The sequence below is a fragment of the Lithobates pipiens genome, unplaced genomic scaffold, assembly GCF_037356315.1.
Source record: "Lithobates pipiens isolate NorthernLeopardFrog02 unplaced genomic scaffold, aLitPip1_a1.2 Scaffold_18, whole genome shotgun sequence".
NCBI classification, from domain to species: Eukaryota; Metazoa; Chordata; class Amphibia; order Anura; family Ranidae; genus Lithobates; species Lithobates pipiens.
Window position 1 is genome coordinate 481,403,796 of NW_027507758.1, and position 20,627 is coordinate 481,424,422.

The window sequence follows — 20,627 nt, forward strand, 5'->3', positions numbered from 1 at the left end:
GCGGGAGCTCTGTGTCCTGTGATGTATTCCCAAGAAAAGGATTTTACAGGTAAGCTGTATTTAAAAAAAACTATTTTCTTTTTCATACATCATGGGACACAGAGACTTTGATAATTACTTAGTAGGATGTCCTATAGCAATGCCCAAATTGAGGGGAGGGAGACACAGATTAGAAAATATAGACCGCCAACGGACCAGAGGAACTATACTGCTGCCTGCAGCATGCTGCGCCTGAAAGCAGCATCCTCATGCCCTCTTACATCTACCTGATAGAATCTAGTGAATGTATGGACTGAAGACCAAGTTGCAGCCTTGCAGATATGAGAAATGGAGGTCTGGTGATGCACTGCCCATGAAGCACTAACTACTGTAGTTGAGTGCGCTTTAACCTAAAAAGGAGGAATCTTCTTCTTTACACCATACGCCTGAACAATAACCTGTTGAATCCATCTAGAGATAGTGGATTTTGACGCTGCCTGGCCCTTTTTGGGGCCTTCTGGCAGAATAAATAGACAATCAGTTTTTCGTATCTGAGCCGTTGCCTGAAGATAGATTCTGACTGCATTTACAACATCTGTGTTGTAACAACTTCTCCTCTGTGTACTGCGGATCTGGAAAAAAGGACGGTAGGACCACATCTTGATTCAGATGGAATCCTGAAATCACTTTAGGCAGAAAAGTCGGGTGAGGAAGTAACACTACCCTGTCTTTGTGAATAATCAAATATGGATCTTTACAAGAAAGAGCTGCTAACGCCGATACACATCTAGCCGAGGACATGGTTACCAGAAAAAACAGCTTCTGTGTCAAAAGATCTAAAGAAGAATGGTGCAATGGTTCAAAAGGTTGTACCTGTAAAACAGACAAAACCAAATTCAAATCCGATGGGCACACAGGAGGTTTAACCGGCAGATTCAAGCGTAGTGCCCCCTTAACAAAGGGCTGGATGAGCGAGTGAGAGGCAAGCGTTTTTTGAAAGAATACTGACAAGGCCGAGATCTGGCCCTTGATAGCACTCAAGGCCAGCTTAATTTCTACACCTAATTGAAGAAAAGGCAAGAATCCTGCTAATGGCATACTTTCTAGGATGCTACCCCCTGGATTCACACCAGGAAACATATGCTTTCCAGATTCATTAGTAGATGAGCCTGGAAGCCGGTTTTCTAGCATTAACAGGACTGGCCCTGAGAGGCCACGACCCTTCAAAATGTGGGTCTCAACCGCCGAACCGTCAAATTCAGACTTCGTAAGGCATGATGGAATATTGGACCCTTTGAGAGTAGATCTGGGCACAGCGGAAGAACTCAAGGTTTTCCTTCTGCCATCTTTATGATCTCCGCATTGCCAAGGTCACCTGGGCCAACCCAGAGCCACCAGAATTACTGTTTTTCTTCCCTTTTGACTCGTGGGAGAAGTGGAACCGGAGGGAACACATAGATCAGAGAGTACTGATCCCATAGAATTGTTAAGGCATCTAACTCTTGTGCTAGTGGATCCGATTGTTCTTGACACAAAGTTGTCCAGTTTCTTGTGGAACCTGGAAGCCAACATGTCTATATCCGGGGTACCCCATTTTCGAAATATGGTCTGAAATACGTTGAGGTGTAGAGACCATTCTCCTGGGCACAGCTGCTGGTGACTTAGAAAATCCACCTGCCAATTTTCTACCCCTGGAATGAAGACCGCAGATGGGCAGGGAACATGCCTCTCTGACCACGAAAAAATGCGATTCACCTATTTTTGGGCATCCAGACCCCTGGTGCCCCCTTGGTGACTGATATAGGCCACTGCCGTAGGATTGTCGGTCTGTATCCAGGCAGGACAACCCTACAACCTACAAGTCCAGACCCTGAGGGCTAGACAAATTGCCAGAATCTCCAGAATGTTGATGGGCAAGAGCCTTTCAGCTCTGGACCCTCTTCCCTGGGTGGAAGCTTCTTCCAGAACCGGTCCCCAGCCTAGGCTGGCATCTGTGGTTACCACTTTCCAAGTAACTGGAACAAAGTATTTTCCCCTTAGATTCTTGGTTAGTAACCACCAATTGAGGCTCTGGCGTACCCATGGGATAGGCACATTGGAAGATCCAAGGCTTGTACTCTTTTGCTCCAGGCATAAAGGATGCTGCTCTGCAAAGGCCTTGAGTGAAACTAGGCATAAGGAACAGCCTTGAAAGAGGCCACCATTTTCCCTAATAGTCTCATACATAGTTGAATGGAGGGATTTTTCCTTGCTATGACTACCTGGACCAAATCCTTTATGGCTTTGGCTTTTGACCTGGGTAAAAATACTCTGCTTTGGACTGTGTCTATGACCATGCCCACATACTCCAGCCTTTTTGGGGCTGTAAGGAAGACTTTTCTAGATTGAGGACCCAGCCTAGGTACCCTAAGTACTCTAAGTAGCAAATCCAGATAAGCTGTCACTGTTATGCCCTGAGCCCTTAGTTTTGCCAAGGGCAGGGCCAGAATTTTTGTGAACACTCGAGGTGCTGTAGCAAGACCAAAAGGTAGGGTCATGAATTGAAAGTGGTACTGATCCACCGTAAACCTTAGAAATCTTTGGTGGGCGGGAAATATTGGCACATGTAAATATTCTTCCTTGATGTCTATTGATGCGAAGAATTCTCCCCCCTGAAGGGTGGAAACTACTGAGCGGATTGACTCCATGCAGAAAGAGCGAATGTCTAAAAACTGATTCAGGTTTTTTAGAATAGGTCTGACATCCCCGTTCAGTTTTGGAACCATAAAGAGGTTTGAGTAGAACCCCGAGCCTTGCTCTTCTGGGGTCACTTCTATAATCACCCCTTGGAATCCCTTTATATTTACCTATTACCGGGATGGAGGCACTTAATTGTGCTTCATCTAAAGTCCCAAAACACCCCTACTTTCACACAATTACCAGGATTGGATAAATGGGATTAGCAGTGTTCCCCTGCCTTCCCTGTGCAAGGTCTGCCCTCATTTATAGGGTACCTCATGTTAAGGTTTATATACCGTTGATATTCATATATACTGTTCTTGTGTATTTATATTAAGCTAGTTGTGTACATGGTATTCTTTAAAGGCAGCATTCCTGGCACCGATTTAATGCGCCACATAGGTGTTCATTCACAGGTGACCCATGCATATTCTTCACCTGGTCAGTGTTGTGCCCGTGTGGCTGGTTGGAGCGTTTGAGTGGTGCTGGTTTCTCTCTTCTCCGTGGGAGCTGCGATGCGCCAGTGAGTCCTCCCTCCTCCCCTTTCATACAGTGATCGGGAGGTTCGGGCGGATGCCCCTCTGTGCATCAGCGACATGTCCCCAACGCAGTGTGTGTGACGTCAGTCATTACATCATCATGCCGATGTCTAGAGGTCAGACCCGCGTGTCTCCATGGAGGAGTTTTTTGCGCCGACCGCTGAATGGGTGTTTGGCCCAGGTGCGGCCCCTCCTCCACGTTTTCACGCACGTGGCATTGGTGGCATATATATATATCCCACATGTGGAGAGCTATGTATATGGCTGGTCTCCTGCTGGGGTTACTGCACACCAGCTCTATGCTTTGCTGGTGGTGTTTGGGTGCAACTTTAGGGTTCTCTTTTTTGGTGATTTTTGCTTTTTTGTTTTGTGTTTAATGGGGTCCCCTTACTCTCCCCTCACTTGTATCTCTCTTTTCCCAATTTTCAGTAATTTTTTCTTAATCCTTGTATCTGTCACATTTATTAAAGTGCCAGCACTTTCACACACAGCCTTTTTAATTTTGCATTATTCCTTTGCATATCAACATTTTTTATGGAACTTACTGGGTTCACCATTAATTATTACCATTCCTAAAATATTACAATTATAAGTTATACACATACTTAATGTTTTGTCCCCAGATACACTTGTTCCAATAAGTACAGCCTACTCTTGTTTGTGGTTACCTCAGCTATTGTGTACCTTCCCACTCTGCCGATGTTGCATCCACATATATGCTGCCTCAGCTCCCATGGAGAAGTTATGCTCCTGGCCCATCTTGCGCCCACCATGGGGCACTGCAGGCGCTGTCTGGGTTGGTGAGTGTGCTTGATCAATTATCTATATACACCAAAATGCCTATTTATTTTGTTACTTCCTTTACAATATTAGTATGATTCATTATATATATATATATATATATATATATATATATATATATATATTCCATAGGAATTTTGACTGCATCAGCTCCTGATGACTGGAGAAATATCCACGAAACGCATCAAGCTATGTTTTGATGCCCCAGCTACATCTCATACGGAATCATACTTGTTGAACTATTCCATGTATCCAAATATACTATATTGTTTCTTATTTGGTGGATGCATATTCGCCGTGTGGATGCACAGCAGAACAAAAGGAAGTCAAGTGACTGGGAAATACTGTTTATTCATGTTGTATAATCTAACATAAAACTAAATGGGTATATAACCTCCAAAAGCATTTGATCATTTACAACCTAAGGTTTATATGTTGTATAATCTAACATACAACATTTAGTTGTATGTTAGATTATACAACATGAATAAACAGTATTTCCCAGTCACTTGACTTCCTTTTGTGCTGTGTGCTTCATATAAAGTCACACCACTTGCTCTCAATTTTAGTCAATGATAGAAATGGAGGCAGTTACCCGTTTGGTTCCTGCCTCATTTAAAGTCCCAAAATTTCCTTTATTCTCATTATAAACCAATTAGGGATGGAGCACATAACAGCAGTCTATTATAAAGCCTTCTTAAACTCACGCACAGCCATGGATTTCCATTATGTTTTAGTTAAAATCCATTTTTGTTTAATGTTTAAAACATTTTTTTCGGTTTCTTTTTCCCCAACATTATAGAGAATCACGTATTCCCTTATATATTTTTTGATTTTTTTTTATCCAGGCTTGTTTTATCCAGTCCTATGTCTGCATCGGCGCATCTGTGTGTGCGTTATTGACGTTGTCGATTTGTTTGTCTCGGTCTCTGGTCCAAACACTGTGATGTGCAGCACGTCCTTCCCCTCCCCCCCCCCTTTTAGAGGTTGGATGGGAGGATGCACCATCTCCACATGTTAACATCATGCTGCGTTTATGTGGCACGCCACCCCTGTCTAAGTGTCCCCCATTGGCGGACACACGAGAGAGGTTAACAGGAGCTAATCGCCTGACGGCTGAGCCGCCCAGGTGAAAGCGTTCCTCTCTTGATTGATGTCTGTCCAACTGACACTTGGGGCGGGGTTGTGGTAGATGCAGCTACTTAGGCACCTTTGTTGGGTCAGTTCACAGGCACTTCTCTCACTCCACACATCCTGGATCACTTCCATTTACATTGATCATTCTTTCCATCTGTAATTCATAGGTATTTATTCACTATCACCCCCTGTGTTTCTGTCATCATTTTCTAATAACTTAAAATTTAATTCTATATAATTTTTTTTCTCTTCTTTTTTCTTCCATTTCTCTTTTTCCTTTACACCCTTTATCACTCACCGCTCACCTCACTCATTATATTCACCTGTATAATCATTTTATATTCTACACTATTCACCTTTCTTTCTTATGCATTTATCTTGCATCTTAGGTTTTCCATCAGGCTCACTGCTTTTTCCTTTCACAGGGTTGCTATCACCCTTTTGGAGACCACAGTGCCTGGACATGAGACCTTGCAATTTTTTGGCGACTTTCGATGCTGCACTGCCGCTGCGCAGATGCAGATTCAATATGCAACCTGGTAACAAACCTTTATATACAATTTTTTTCTTTTATTTACGTAACTAAATTCAATTATGCTTTTGAGCATTTATTTTTTTTTTTTTTTCTAATTACTTACTTATATAAAAAAATATATATATATACCACTTTTATTTCATATTCTTAAAACAATTCTTATTTCTTACTCCCATTATTTCACTAAAGTTATATTAAAGTTATGCTACGCCCCCCCCCCCCCCCCCCTCCCCTATCCCCTTGTCAGTAGTGTCCCTGCTCCTGATATCCTGATCTTTATGGTCTTAATTGTGCGGAAAAACTCCAGTCTCGCTTAAATTGTTTCCAACTTCTCCATTTTTTTAGAAATGTTACCCTTTCCTCTTCTTCTCTCAGACTCAGGCTTTCCATATTATATATTTCTTCTACCGCATCTACCCACTCCCATGTTGTTGGGCACTCTACCTCTCGCCATTTTTTAGGGATCAGTTTTTTCGCAGCATTTAATAGGTGCGGGATAATTGTATCCTGATATTGTTTAACCCCACCCTCCGTGCCATGAAAGAGTACTATCCAGGGGTCAGGTTTCAGTGTTGTTTGAGCTATTTCCTTTATCATTTGGAGGATCTTTTCCCAATATACCTTGATTTTGGCACACTCCCACCAAATATGTGTCATGGTACCTGTTTTCCCACAGCCCCGCCAGCACTCGGCGGTCCCGCCTTGTTGGTATTTAGATACCTTATCCGGAGTGTTATACCATCGGGAGATAAGTTTGTAGTTCATCTCAGCTGTTTTATTATCCCTTGCCGAGCAGTGTGTCATTTTTAGTATTTTATTTATTGTTTCTTTACCCTTTTGTGACCCCAGTTCCCTTTCCCATTTGTTTATATATGGCGGCGTATCTTTCCAGCTGGCCCGTATCAATAGCCCATATAGCTTTGATATTATACCCTTTGCTCTGTCAGCCATACAAAGTTGTTCCACCCCTGTCAAATCCTCTTCAGATCTAATCGGCTGGGGTAGTTTTTCTATGAATTGGGTCAGCTGGAGATATCGCCACCTATCCCTTCTCATAAATCCCATGTGCACTAACTCTTCATGTGAAAGAAGTTTCCCTTTTTTAATTATATCTTTTATTTGTGACCCCTCAAGTCTTATCCAGTTCCCTCCTATCACCCCTCTACCCGGGGGGAAGTATTCATTGTCTTTTAAAGTTATCAGTGGTGAATTATAGTGTCCATTTAATCTTTTATACTCCTTATCCCATATCTTCAGTGCAATCTGTGTTATCTTATTTGTGTCTATGTCTAGTGCCCTGTATTTTGGGGGGTTCCATATTATCTTATTTAATTGTGCTTTACTATATATGTATTCTAAATTGACCCATCTTTTTTCCTCTTTTTTTTTTTCCTTTTACCCATTCGACAATTCTTGATAGAACTACTGCCTGATAGTAGTATTGTAAATCAGGGACCGCTAATCCTCCCCTCCCTTTTTTCTTGTTTTAATACTCCGTGGGAGATCCTAGGTTTTTTATTGTTCCATATATATTTACTCATTATTGATTTTAATTTTTTGAAATAGCTAGGTGGAATTTCAACTGGCAACATCTGGAATTTATATACAATTTTTGGAAGAATAAACATTTTGAACACATTTATTCGACCTATCCAAGAGATCGGTCTATTACTTGCTCTTCTGAATTCAGTTTTTATTTCATTTAGTAAAGGGATAAAATTTAAGCGGTATATCTTATCCAGAGTATTTGCCAATTTTACTCCCAAATATTTCAAATCTTTAGTCCATTTAAATTTACTTTGTTCTTGGATTAGTTGTACTTCCATCACACCTACGTTTATATTGAGGATTTCAGATTTTGTTTGGTTAATTTTAAAATTTGATAGTTTCCCGTACTCGTCCAGGGCCATTGTTATCTTGGGCAGAGAATCTACCGGGTTACTTATATAAAACAGTACGTCGTCTGCATATGCTGCAAGTTTATGTTCCTCTTGCCCTGCCTTAATTCCGCTTATTTCCGGGTTGTTTCTGATTGTCGCGAGTAGGGGTTCCAACGAGAGCACAAAAAGAAGGGGTGACAGTGGGCATCCCTGTCTGGTCCCATTTTCCATCTCAAAGGAAGAGGAGGGTAACTCATTAATGTTTACAGTCGCTGTCGGGTGGTCATACATCATTTTAATCCATTTGGCCATCCTGGGGCCAATGCCCATTTTATCCATTGTCTGGAACATAAATTCCCAATCGACTCTATCAAAGGCCTTTTGGGCGTCTGTTGACAATAGTAGAGCCGGGGGTTCCGTCTTCTTCCTTTGAGATAGAATCAATAAGGTTCTCACCCCATTGTCCTTTCCCTCTCTCCCGGGGATAAACCCAGTCTGATCCGGATGTACCAGTATATTCATTACTTTTTTCATTCTATTTGCTAATACCTTAGCAAACAGTTTAGTGTCCTCATTTAGGAGTGATATTGGTCTGTAACTGGCGCACTTAGTCTCGTCTTTTCCTTCTTTTCGTATGATCGTTATTGAGGCAGATAGCGCCTCTTTACTCATGGCATACTCTGTCCCAATCCCGTTCATATACTTACAGAGTTTCGGTACTAGAATATTCTTGAACCTTTTGTAGTAACTAATTGTCAGACCATCTGGTCCGGGGCTTTTCCCAGGGGCTGATTCCGCTAATGCCTTATTTATTTCTGCTTCCGTTATGGGGTTTTCTAAATATTCTTTATCAATTTCACTGATCCTGGGGAGTCTCGCCTTATTTGAATATTTGTCAATTTCTTTTGGTTTACCTTCTTTGTTTGTCAAATTGTTTTTTTACCGCATATAATTTCCCGTAATATGTTTTGAATGATTCGGCTATTTCTTTTGAGGAGTATACCATGTCCCCGGTTTCTGTTTGAATTTTCTCTATGTAGTTCATAGCTTTTTTCTTTTGAAGCATCCTAGCTAGATATTTACTGGGTTTGTTTTCTTCTTGATACCTCACTTTATTAAGTTGGTTATAATATTTTTTAGTTTCTTGTTCCATTAACCCACGTAGTTCTTCTCTCCTGGACATTAATTTTTGGTATAACTTTTTATCTGCAAACCCCCTTTTATGTTGTTGTTCTATTCTGAGAATTTCCTCTCTGAGTTTATTACCCCTTTCTACGCGTTCTTTTTTTTTCTGCGAGCCTCGTGCGATCAAGATCCCCCGAATATACGCCTTATGGGCATCCCACAGAGCCTGCCCAGAGATTCCTTTGGTCTCATTAATCAGAAAGTACTTCTCTAATTCCTTACTCACTACTTCCCCCCCCTCCTTATCAAGAATCAGCGTATCGTTTAATCGCCACCTGGAGGCACATTTACTTTGTCCGGGAATCTGCATTTTCATTTTTATAGGCGCGTGATCTGACTGTGTTGTTATTTCTATACTTGTTTCTAGAACCATCTCTAGGACTCTATGTTCCACGAGAATATAATCAATCCTTGAGTACGTCCCGTGTACTGGGGAGAAGAATGTGTAGTCCATTATTTTGGGGTGTTGTGCCCTCCATACATCTACTAGTTGGTTTTTATTCAAATATTGAGTTAACCTTTTTAATTGAGTACTACTCCTTCCCAGTACCCGGGACGTACTATCAAGCACAGGGTCTAGACAGAGATTCAGGTCTCCCATTATGACTACATGTCCACTTTTAAATTCTTGTATTTTGGCCAGTATTCCCTTTAAAAAATTTATAGGGTTTTTATTTGGGGAGTAAATATTAGCCAATGTATACCTAATATTTCCTAGTTTTCCTTTCAAAAATAAGTATCTTCCTTCTGGGTCTGCTTCTCTTCCTTCTACAGTGAATCGAATATCTTTACCAAATCCTATCGCTACTCCTCTTGCCCTCTTTGAGATCGTATCCCCATAGTACCATTTTGGGTGGTCTTTAGAGTAGAGCCTACACCTTGATGTATGTGTTATATGTGTCTCCTGGAGAAAGATCACGTCTGCCTCTAGTTGTTTTAATTCTACCAGGATTTTGTGCCTCTTTTTTGCTGTGTTGAGCCCCCTAACGTTATAAGACAGGAAATTGAATTCCAATTTCTTTTTATCCGTATTCTCTGTCCTGGCCATACTTTCTTTTTTTTTTTTCCCCTCAGGGTTTCACTACTGACATCTCCCTCCCTCCCCTTCCCCCCCATAACCCCCTCTCCCACCCACCTCCCCATCCTCCCCCCCCTCCCCCCCCTGGTTTTGGCCACCATACGGCCCTCGACTTATCAATTGGCCTCAAATCTCTGGCCATTTCTAAGTCTTCATGCTCTAAGGTGGGGTTCGCCTATTGCCTCCTTTCCCTCCCTTCTTTGCTGTATCTCCTCAAATGGGGGGGAGTGGGACTGCCCCCCCACCGGTCAGACATCATACATCCCCTTCCCTCTCCCCCCCTCCCCCCCCATCTCCCCCGAGATTTTTATCTCTTCCTCTTCTATTTTAACATTTAAGATTAGTGACATTTAAGATATTTCCTCAAGCTCATCTGTCCAGCCGGGTAAACTTGGAGTTTGAATCTCCAGTTTTTCACAAAATTCTCTTAACTCTTCAGGGAAGCTTAATCTAGCTGTTATTCCATCCTTAAATGCCAACAGGCAAGCCGGGAAGCCCCATCTGTATCTAATATTCCGTACTTTCATCTGTTCCAAGAGAGGTTTCAGAAGACGTCTTCTGGATAAGGTCTCAGATGCTAGGTCCGGGAAGATTTGTATTTCTGTTTCCACGTATTTTAATGGGGGGTTTCCCCTTAATTTTCTCCAGATCTCCGCTTTATCTTCATAGTGTTCAAACCTTACGATAATATCACGGGGTCTTCCCCTTCCTGTTTCTTCAGATCCTATCCTCCCGACCCGGTGCACCCTTTCTAACATAGGGAGTGCCTCCTCTGCATTTCCCAGTATGGGGCGAAGTATATCTTTCAGAACCTCCCTTAAATCTTCTTTCTTGTTCTCTGGGACATTTCTTATTCTCAGATTTAGTCTTCTATTTCTATTTTCCTGGTCGTCAAGTCAATAAAGAATTCTTCTCTGATTCCGAAAGATTGAATTGACTTGCGTCTGTACTTTGTTTAACTTCTGTTCTTGGTTCTCAGTTCTTTCTTCCACGGCTTCAACTCTCGTTAGCAAATGCCCAAGGTCACTTCTTAGCATACTAATATCTGATCTTATAGAATTCTCCATTTTTTGGAGCATCTCCCTCATGGCACCTTTTGTTATTCCCAGATCATCCGTCCTATGATCTTCATTTTTACTTAGTTCCAATTCGCTCTCCGTTGTCAGTTCGTCTCTGGATTGATCCGGGGTCTCCTTTACTGTTTTTTCCGCCCCCCTATTTTTCCCCTGATTTGGAGGTACCTTTTCCTTTCCTCCTCCTCTTGGGCTGGCTCCTTGGGTCATATATTGTTTTATGGTGCTTTCCGTGATGGAACTTTTTGGGGTCTTGAGGCCCCCCTTGGCAGTTTGCTTTGAGGCTCTACTCATTTTGCTTTTTTTTGTTTCACGTGGTCGTCTCCCCAGTTTGCTGATCTCCTCACGTCCTCTTTCCACGACAGGTGGTTTTACAACGGAAATTTCCCTCCGATCAGCCCCTTAAGTATATCTGCCAGGGTAGAGCCCCTTGAGTATAGCTGAGCGGTTTTCCCCCCTGAGTCTGTCAGCCGTTATACTGCTATAAATGTTTCTCCTCCTAATTCGTGGTCAGTTAGGAGCAAGTAATTTCTGTCCAAAACATTTATTATGATTTTTTTTTTTTTTTTTTTGGGACCGAGAGAGAGAGTCCAATATAAAAATATGTGACACCCCAGTAGGATTTATCTATTACGTAATAGTGTCCTCCGTCCCAATTACCTTAATACACACCTATAGGTCACATGCCATAGTATCTCATTTATGGGTTAGTAGTGGGTTTCCCTCGCTATTGTGCCTCTCCTGGTGTTTTACCTCTTTGTTAGCAGGTCATCCAATTCTATAGGGACATACGCACTAATATAGTTATATTTACTCTGAAAACTTCCTACTGGGCTCCCTGGGAGAGAAAAAAAAAAGGAAAATAGGATCGCTTTCCATGCATATGGTGTCCTTCATATAAATTCCTGCGAGCTGTATCTGTATTGCTCAACCGAGTTACACCTCTGCGCAAATGTTGGGGAGTGTGCAGTTTTTAAGTGACCATGCGATTCTTTTTTTCAGGGGGATTACCTTATATTATACTCTTATCGTTGCATTTAAAGATCCAGATTAATTTTCTGAAAAGATTGGCAGCTAAGGAGATGTTCTTTCATTCAATCAAATATATCAAATATCATACTTATTTCATTCCCATTAACCGCTTTCAATATGGTTAGTAATATTCATACATTTACCCTGGGCGTTCCCCTCATTCCCACCTAATATCTTATATCTTATATCTGTTTAGAGAGAGTCTCAGTAGCAAGCATAGTGTTAATCTGGATTATATGTCCCAGGTAAAGCGTATATTATCATTCATGCTTTCTTTTTACTCTTGTTCCAGTTTTATTAACCGCAGTAGTTTAGGCAGGATTTTATTTAAGACAATTATGTTTTGCAGAGATATATAGCACTTATCTATTACTCGTTTATCTTCCTCGGCTCGTCCCAGCCTGCAAATAATCCTCCGCGCTCTATTAAACTGCTGTTATGCTGCTTCCGAGGAGGTGGGAGGACGGAGGGGAGCGGTCTGATGTCATGCTGCCCACTTTCAATGCATTAATGATATTCATACAATTCCTCTGACACGTTTATAGCCTGGTGTCTCTGTATCTAGTATCTAATTACAAATAGTCCCAACAGCAAGCACAATATTTATGTGTCCCAGAGAAAATATCTGTCATCCTTCATGCTGCCCCTTTACTGCTGTTACAGGCATTTCTTTACCCCTGACAGTTTAGACAAACTATTTATTTAGGAGCACTAATACTTGTAGAGGAATACAGCACTTATCTTATCTGATTGCCTTCAGTTGTCTCCCTCCGGTTATCCCAGCTAGCCTGCAAGCATCCTTCCACGTTCTTTTGAGCTGCACATTCCAGAGAGATGGGGGGCGGCAGAGAGGAGAGCGGTGTCAGCTGTTATCTCCGACCGGTGGGTAGGCAGATTCCGGAGCGGCGATTTGCGGCATTGTCATTCATAGCCGGAGCCTCTCACCCTCTGGCGTATTCCCGCTCTGCATTCCTCTTCCGCACGCCGCACGCCTTCTCCTTCTCAGCCTCCTCGTAACCCCTCCCTCCTACTAGAGCGTTCCTACGTCATCTCCCCGCTTTTGAGCATTTAGAATTAATACTTTTTGTTTTTAGATATTTTCCATGGTTTATGCTTATGATGAGCAACTATAAGGCCGCGAAACACGTCAAGCCTTACATTTTACTACCATTCTACCATGGACCAATTTATGTTCTCTACGGTTTTATTCATGTCTACAATCATTCAGTATATGAAACATGCTTATTTCTTTTTATCTATTTTATTTCTTTTTCTCATCTCTTCTTGTTTTTTTTTGTTATATTTAGTTTTGTTTTTAATTTACCTATGTTTATAAAAGTGTATCCATTGTCTGTTCTACAACTGTTTCAATGATTGCGGACTACTATGTAACTTATGTTGTAAATGATCAAATGCTTTTGGAGGTTATATACCCATTTAGTTGTATGTTAGATTATACAACATGAATAAACAGTATTTCCCAGTCACTTGACTTCCTTTTGTGCTGATAGGGATGGAGGCAGTTACCCCTTTGGTTCCTGCCTCATTTAAAGTTCCAAAATGTCTTTTCTTCTCATTATTATTCTATCTACTTACCACCATAATCATGTGCTGTTATATATGTACTCTTTTATTATGCTCATGCCATGTGCACACTACTTGTGCTTCATCTAAAGTCCCAAACCCCCCCTTCTATCACTTGTCATAGTAGAAGTTCTAAGGCCAGAAAAAAGGGTCTTCTTTTTTCTGGATCTTTGGAGACTCTTGACCCTAGCAAACGAGATGGTGGAAACTCCCGGAACTCCAACTTGTAGCCCAGAGACACCGTGGAGGTTACCCATTTGTCCTGAATCTCTTCCCGCCAGGCACCTGCAAACTGCAGCAGCCTTCCTCCCACTCAGCCGAGCAGGGGTGCCCCTTCATAGGGAGGTTTTGGGGTTCTGTTTAACAGATCTTGGACCCCAAGACTTCTTTTGCCCTTGGGTTTGGCCTTGGACCTTTTCCCTAATATTGGACTGGGGGAGGTCATCGCCACTGCCTGGAGGTCGAGGCTCCAGGGGCTGGGGACAGAGAACGTCCAAATGAGGGATGTTTATTCTACTTTTTAACTGGTAACAACATGGTCTTACCCCGATAATCTTCTGGATATATTTGTCCAGATCATCCCCAAACAGGCGTTCCCCATAAAATGGGAACCCACTGAAATATTTTTTTGCATGAAGCCTCAGCTGCCCAATGCTTAAGCCAAAGGGCCCTGCACATGTGTACCAGCAGGAGGGAAAGGCGGGGTGCTTGCTGAACAGAATCCATAATGGCAGCAACTGCAAAACACAAGGCTTTAGGAAGGTTTGTATAAACCTCGCCCTCCTCAGTGGAGAGGAGGCTAAGCACCTGCTTCATTTGTTCCTTGATGAACTGGCACATGCCGATTGCTGCGACCGCAGGCTGGACCACAGCGCCAACCATAGAATAGGAGGCTTTAAATTAAGTTTCCAGCTTCTTATCAGTTGGATCTTTGAACCCCTGAGCATTGTCTACAGGACAGGTCAGGCTTTTATTCACACAAGAAATAGCTGCATCTATTGCTGGCACCCCCCATTTTTGGTGAACTTTTCCTTCACCGCACAAAGCATGGAAAACCTCTTAGGAGGAGAAAATAGTTTTTTTGGGTGACCCCAGTCATCATACAACAACTTCTTCAGCAAGGGATGAATTGGGAAGGTATACGCAGCCTGTGGGGATTTCCGGGATCCCAAGGAGGAAACAGAGGATATGGCAGCCTCAGCAGAGGGCAATCTATATGTGGTATGCACCAACTCAGTATAATATTGCACTTTGAGGGCCTGAGAGGCAGAGGAGAGCTTCTCCTCTTCCTTGAATCATCTGACCGCTCCTTCTTTAAGAAAGCGGTGATAAAAGCAGTAATCCTTCCTTCTAAACCATCCAATGCAGCCTTCATAGTGTCTTCAGTGACATATACAGGGACTGTAACATTGGGAGAGGCTGCAAAGCCTGACAGGGGCACAGACTCATCTTGTGAGGCTGCCTCCAGTCTTTCAGGGGGGATGGAATCCTGCAGGCATGCCCAGAACCCCTCGATGTAGGCGTGTTTTTTTAGTGCCTCTTTTACCTCCCCCTGAAGCCCTCTTACGAGGAGACAGAGTCCTAAGCTGCAAAGCAGAGGTACTAGTACAAATGGAACCACTGTTGTGCCTTAGTCTTACAATATAAACATTAGCTCAGTCTGCACAACCTGATGCCAAGTAGGTGTCTTAGGTATGCCTGGATCCGAATCCACTGAGATGCTTACTGTCCACAGCTCTGTGTCCCACTGCTTACAGGAGCTCTGGCGTGCTGGGCTTAAAACATAGCTGCTTTGCGCATGTGCACCCCTCTTTCCTCACAGTAAAAGCGCACCCCCTGCTCGTGCGTAGGACCGTAAAAAAAGTGCACCCCCTGTACGCACATAGACCAGACCAGCTTCACTGAGCATGTACCCTGGAAGGCATGTTAGTATACACCAGGTATGTTTCTTAATCCCTCTAGTGGCAGAAACCAGGAAAGACGTGCAAAATACTCAAAAGAAGATAATCCATAATGTATATACTATAGGATTGTCTTCACTTGGGTCTTATCCCGGCCGCAAGAACTGCTGAGAACAGACAGATCCAACCTTCACCCATGACAGTGGGTAGTGTTGTGCCCACCTTCAGGGTTCCTACTCACAGGATCCTCGTACTTGGACCTGTAGAAGACTCTGCCAGGAAAACTTTTTGCGCAACTTAAATTTGTGCACCAAAGCGCTGGATCCCAGAGCCCAGTCCTCAAAGAGACGTTACAGGCAAAACCTTGTTTCTTCTTTCACGAAGCCCGGGTACTATCCATCTTAGGCATATTTATTGGCCCGAAGTATGGATCCGGTTGTATAGCTCCTAGGCCCCCGCAGAGACCATCAAGCGGAGCTTTCTTTTTAGCACATCTTTAGCGTGACCAACCACCTTAGACACTGGCGAAAAAACGGAGGTATTCTCCATCTGGGAGGGGTTATATAGGGGTGGAACTCGCCTTGTAATTAGGGTTGCCATTGTTCAATCACCTGATGGTGACTATCTAACCCACTACCGTATATACTCGAGTATAAGCCGAGATTTTCAGCCTCTTTTTTGAGGCTGAAAGTGCCCCCCTCGGCTTATACTCGAGTCATCGCTGTCTGCCCGCTCGATCAGCGTGTCGAGCAGACAGACAGCGGCCATTCTATGATTCAAAAGCCGCGCCTCCGGCTCCGCCTTCGCCTGTGATAGGCGGAACACTGAATTTCCCAGCAGCCTGTGTTCCGCCTATCACGGGCATCGTCTCATCCTCGTACTACGGACGAGGATGATACGACGTCCGTGATAGGCGGAACACAGGCTGCTGGGAAATTCAGTGTTCCGCCTATCACAGGCGAAGGAGGAGGCGCGGCTTTTGAATTTTACAATGGCCGCCGACGAAGAGGGCACGGGACGGAGGCAAGGCAAGGCACGGCACGGGACAGGACGGGACGGGACGGGACGGGACGAAGGCAAGGCACGACACGGGACGGAGGCTCGGGACAAAGGCTCGGGACACAGGTAGGCTGGACACACACACACACACACACACACACACACACACACACACACACACACACACACACACACACACACACACACACACGGATGGAGACACACACACACGGATGGATGGATGGATGGAGACACACACACACACAGGGATGGATGGATACACACACACACAGGGATGGATGGATGGATGGAGACACACACACACAGGGATGGATGGATGGATGGATGGAGACACACACACACAGGGATGGATGGATGGATGGATGGAGACACACACACACAGGGATGGATGGATGGATGGACACACACACACACAGGGATGGATGGACGGACACACAGGGATGGACGGACACACAGGGATGGACGGACACACAGGGATGGACGGACACACACACAGGGATGGACAGGCATGTCTCACCCTCGGCTTATACACGAGTCAATAAGTTTGCCAGTTTTTTTGGGGGTAAATTGGGGGCCTCGGCTTATATTCGGGTCGGCCTATACTCGAGTATATACGGTAAGTAATTATCAAAGTCTCTGTGTCCCGTGATGTATGAACAAGAAAAACCTTCTGCCTTTATAATCACTTTAACTTTAAACTAATGGCCTGTAAGAGCTTTTATAATTTATTTTTCAGGGTCTCTGCTTTCAGGAAATACAGGGATATACTGTTTGGGGGTTTACCCAATCTATAGGATTCAAATGATTATTTTTATGCATGTAAAACAAAAACGGCTTTGGCAGCGAAGGGTTAGATACATACTTTTACATTTATAACTACATTTGTAGAAAGTATTATTAATTATTACCTTTAGGAAAAGTTTTGTTTTTCCTACTTTCCAGTCTTCATGTTTTCCAATAACAGCACCACAAATATCAACACTGCAAGCCTGGTGATCCCACTAATAAAGAGAAATTTATATATTTATATATTTTGCAAGAGAAAGGCAAACAATGCAAACGGTATAGTAAAAACTTTACACAACAACATGAGGCTATACGTGTCCATAATTTAATAAATCTAAAGTTCTGATATCAATTATTTCAACAAAAAGGAGCTTTCCAAAATTTGCAGCACCTAAAATATGTGACAAATAGGCACCTGCACTTAATCTAGCATCTCGATTCAAAGGATATTTCTATATGTGTATGTGTATATATATCTATATATATGTATAGCTATATATAGATTGTACAGGACGCCGTGGCTGGGTCCTGGAAGGACGCTATGTTTCCCCTCTGTTTGGACTGTGGTCCCTTTAATGGAACAAAAGTGGTTAACTCACCTGTCAGAGGAAGTGTGTTTAAAAACAAGACAGGAAGTGGTAGATGGGTGTGGAGGAGTGTAGAGGACATGGTGGATGGTGTTTGTTCTGGGTTGCAGCAACAGAAGTAGACAGCAGTGTCCTGCCTGGAAGCCTCCTGGCAGGGGAAGCTACCTGCCATAAAAGATCAAGTACTGTTTGATTGAGACAGCTATTCTGGACTTTGCAAGTCGGTGGGACTAAAAACCTTTTCCTTTTGTTTTTGGGCTGCTGTAAAGCTGTTTAAGTTTAATAAACCTCTTGTTGTGTGAAAAGCCTGTGTCCTGCGATCTTGCTGGTCCCCCCGAACATTACAAGTGGTGCTCGAATGCGGGCAGGACAAAGTAACAGGCGTTTTTCTTGCCATTTTTTTTTTTGCATTGGATTTAAACTGACATTTAAAGGGACAGTACAGCGAATTTATGTCCTGGGTTAAAGCTGCAAAACTGTTGAAAGCTGAAACAATGGAGGAGCTAATTAAACAGCTGTCCTTGGCTAATATGCAAGCGCAGACTCGCCATGAGGAAGCTAATCAGCGCTTAGCAACCCAGCTGGAGGTACAAAAAACCAGGCCATGAACAAGTGGCTGTTGCCCCTGGCAACCAGGTGACCGTAAGGGCAAGCCATTTTCTGCAGAAATTGTCCCTGAGTGATGATGTAGAGGCGTTTCTGGGTACATTTGAGAGGATGGCAGAGAGAGAAGGGTGGCCCCAGGACCAGTAGGCCGGCCTAATTGCTCCTTTCCTCACCGGAGATCCTCAAAAAGCCTATTTCGACCTACCACCAGAAGACGCTAAAGATTATCAAAAATTAAAGGCAGAAATACTGGCTCGGTTGGGGGTGACTACGGCTGTCCAGGCCCAACGAGTGCACCAATGGAAGTATCGTCCAGATCGGCCACCGCGGTCTCAAATGCATGACCTGGTGCAACTAGTAAAAAAATGGCTGCAGCCCGAAGTGTTGTCTGGTCCCCAAATTGTGGAGCGGGTTGTGCTGGACCGATACTTAAGGTCACTGCCAGACGACCTTCAACGGTGGGTCAGCAATGGAGACCCCAAAACTGTGAACCTCCTTGTCGAGATGGTGGAACGATATACAGTGGTGGAGGATCTGCTTGGCCCTACCAAGTGTCAAGGGCCCAATCTGCCACGGCCTTTCCGACCAACTGCCACCCTTCTAAAGGATGTCCCCAGGAGCCCTGGAACCAACACCCCGGAAGGCCAAGAGTCACACCCGTTACCCCCTCAGCGACCTGTTCCTGTTCGGAGAGGAGGGGATATACAATGTTGGCGATGTCATGCCTGGGGCCATACCCGGGCCCACTGCCCATTGCAGGAAGAGCCCATGGAATGCGGGGTTCTTCGAAGGGGTCTTTTTATGCCCATAAAGACTGTACAACACATCTTGACCTTGGAGAGGGGAAATTTGAGTGTGAAGTCCAAGTGAACCACCACCCTGCACAGGCTTTGCTGGACTCTGGAAGCATGGTGACCCTGGTTCACCCTAGAGTAATTGGGAAGATCGGTCCGGTAAGCAAAATTTTACGGGTTGTCTGCATTCATGGGGACACTAGAGAGTACCCTCTCATCTCGGTGTCCATCTTCACAGCATGTGGCACTGGTACTCAAGAGGTGGGGGTGGTAAAGAACTTGGTACATGACGTTATCATAAGACGAGACTGTCCGTTATTTGCAAAACTGTGGGGACAAGGAGAACTATCTGAAAGGTCCAGAGACTGGGAAGAAACTAGTCCCTCTGTTCCTGTTGTTGAGGGTAATAACCCTGAGATGCCACATGATCGTAATATGGACCCAGTTGATAAAAATGCCAAGGATTTGGTTAATGGTGATGAAAGTAGTGCTGATACTGTTAAGGATGTCAAAATGTGGGGTTCACAGACCTACCTGAACACTGAGGGAGGGGAACCTTCCCTGCTTCAGGTAATGCTGGGGGAAGAGGATGAGGAAGTGGCCTCTACCCCTGCCTTGCCAGATTTGGGTGTTCCCCAGGGGGCATTTGGTACTGCCCAGATGCAGGACCCCACTTTGGCCAGGGCACGTGAACAGGTTGTAGTAATAAATGGGGAGCCCCAAGAGCCAGGTGCTAATGAGCGGTGGCCACATTTTGCAATATGTAATGAATTGCTTTATCGGGTTACTAAAGTGAGAGAAAATCTGGTAGAACAATTATTGGTACCCCAACAGTATAGACGCAAGGTCCTGGACCTGGCCCATGATGATGTTTTAGGGGGACACCTGGGAGTTGAAAAGACGGAGGCACGGATCGCCGGCCGGTTTTATTGGCCAGGCTTGAAAGCAGAGGTAAGGAGATACTGTACCTCTTGTCCCACCTGTCAGTTGACCGCTCCGGTGACCCATTTCCGGAGCCCGTTGGTCCCTCTGCCCATAATTGAGGTCCCATTCGAGAGGATAGCCATGGATATAGTGGGTCCCTTGGTAAAGTCGGCTCGAGGTCATTCTTACATACTGGTGATCCTCGACTATGCCACTCGATATCCTGAGGCGCTACCCCTGTGGAATACCTCCTCTAAGGCTATTGCCCAGGAACTATTCCAGTTGTTTACACGGACAGGTTTTCTCAAGGAAATACTCAGAGACCAGGGCACCCCGTTTATGTCAAAGGTTATGGCTGATGTATGCAAACTGTTTCGGATTAAACAGCTGCGCACATCGGTCTACCATCCCCAAACAGATGGATTGGTAGAACGTTTTAATAAGACCCTTAAGTCTATGCTCAAGAGA

At 44.0% G+C, this 20,627-nt stretch overlaps 1 protein-coding gene across 2 annotated transcripts in view; it reads right to left on the reverse strand.

Annotated features, from left to right (window-relative positions):
• The window catches only part of MYO7B (myosin VIIB), a 523,403-nt gene that overhangs the window by 271,203 nt on the left and 231,573 nt on the right, over positions 1 to 20,627 (reverse strand). For both annotated transcript variants that reach the window (XM_077488413.1, XM_077488412.1), the window contains exon 18: positions 17,371 to 17,463. In XM_077488413.1, coding sequence (XP_077344539.1) covers positions 17,371 to 17,463 — 93 coding nt within the window. The remainder of the gene's footprint in view (positions 1 to 17,370; positions 17,464 to 20,627) is intronic.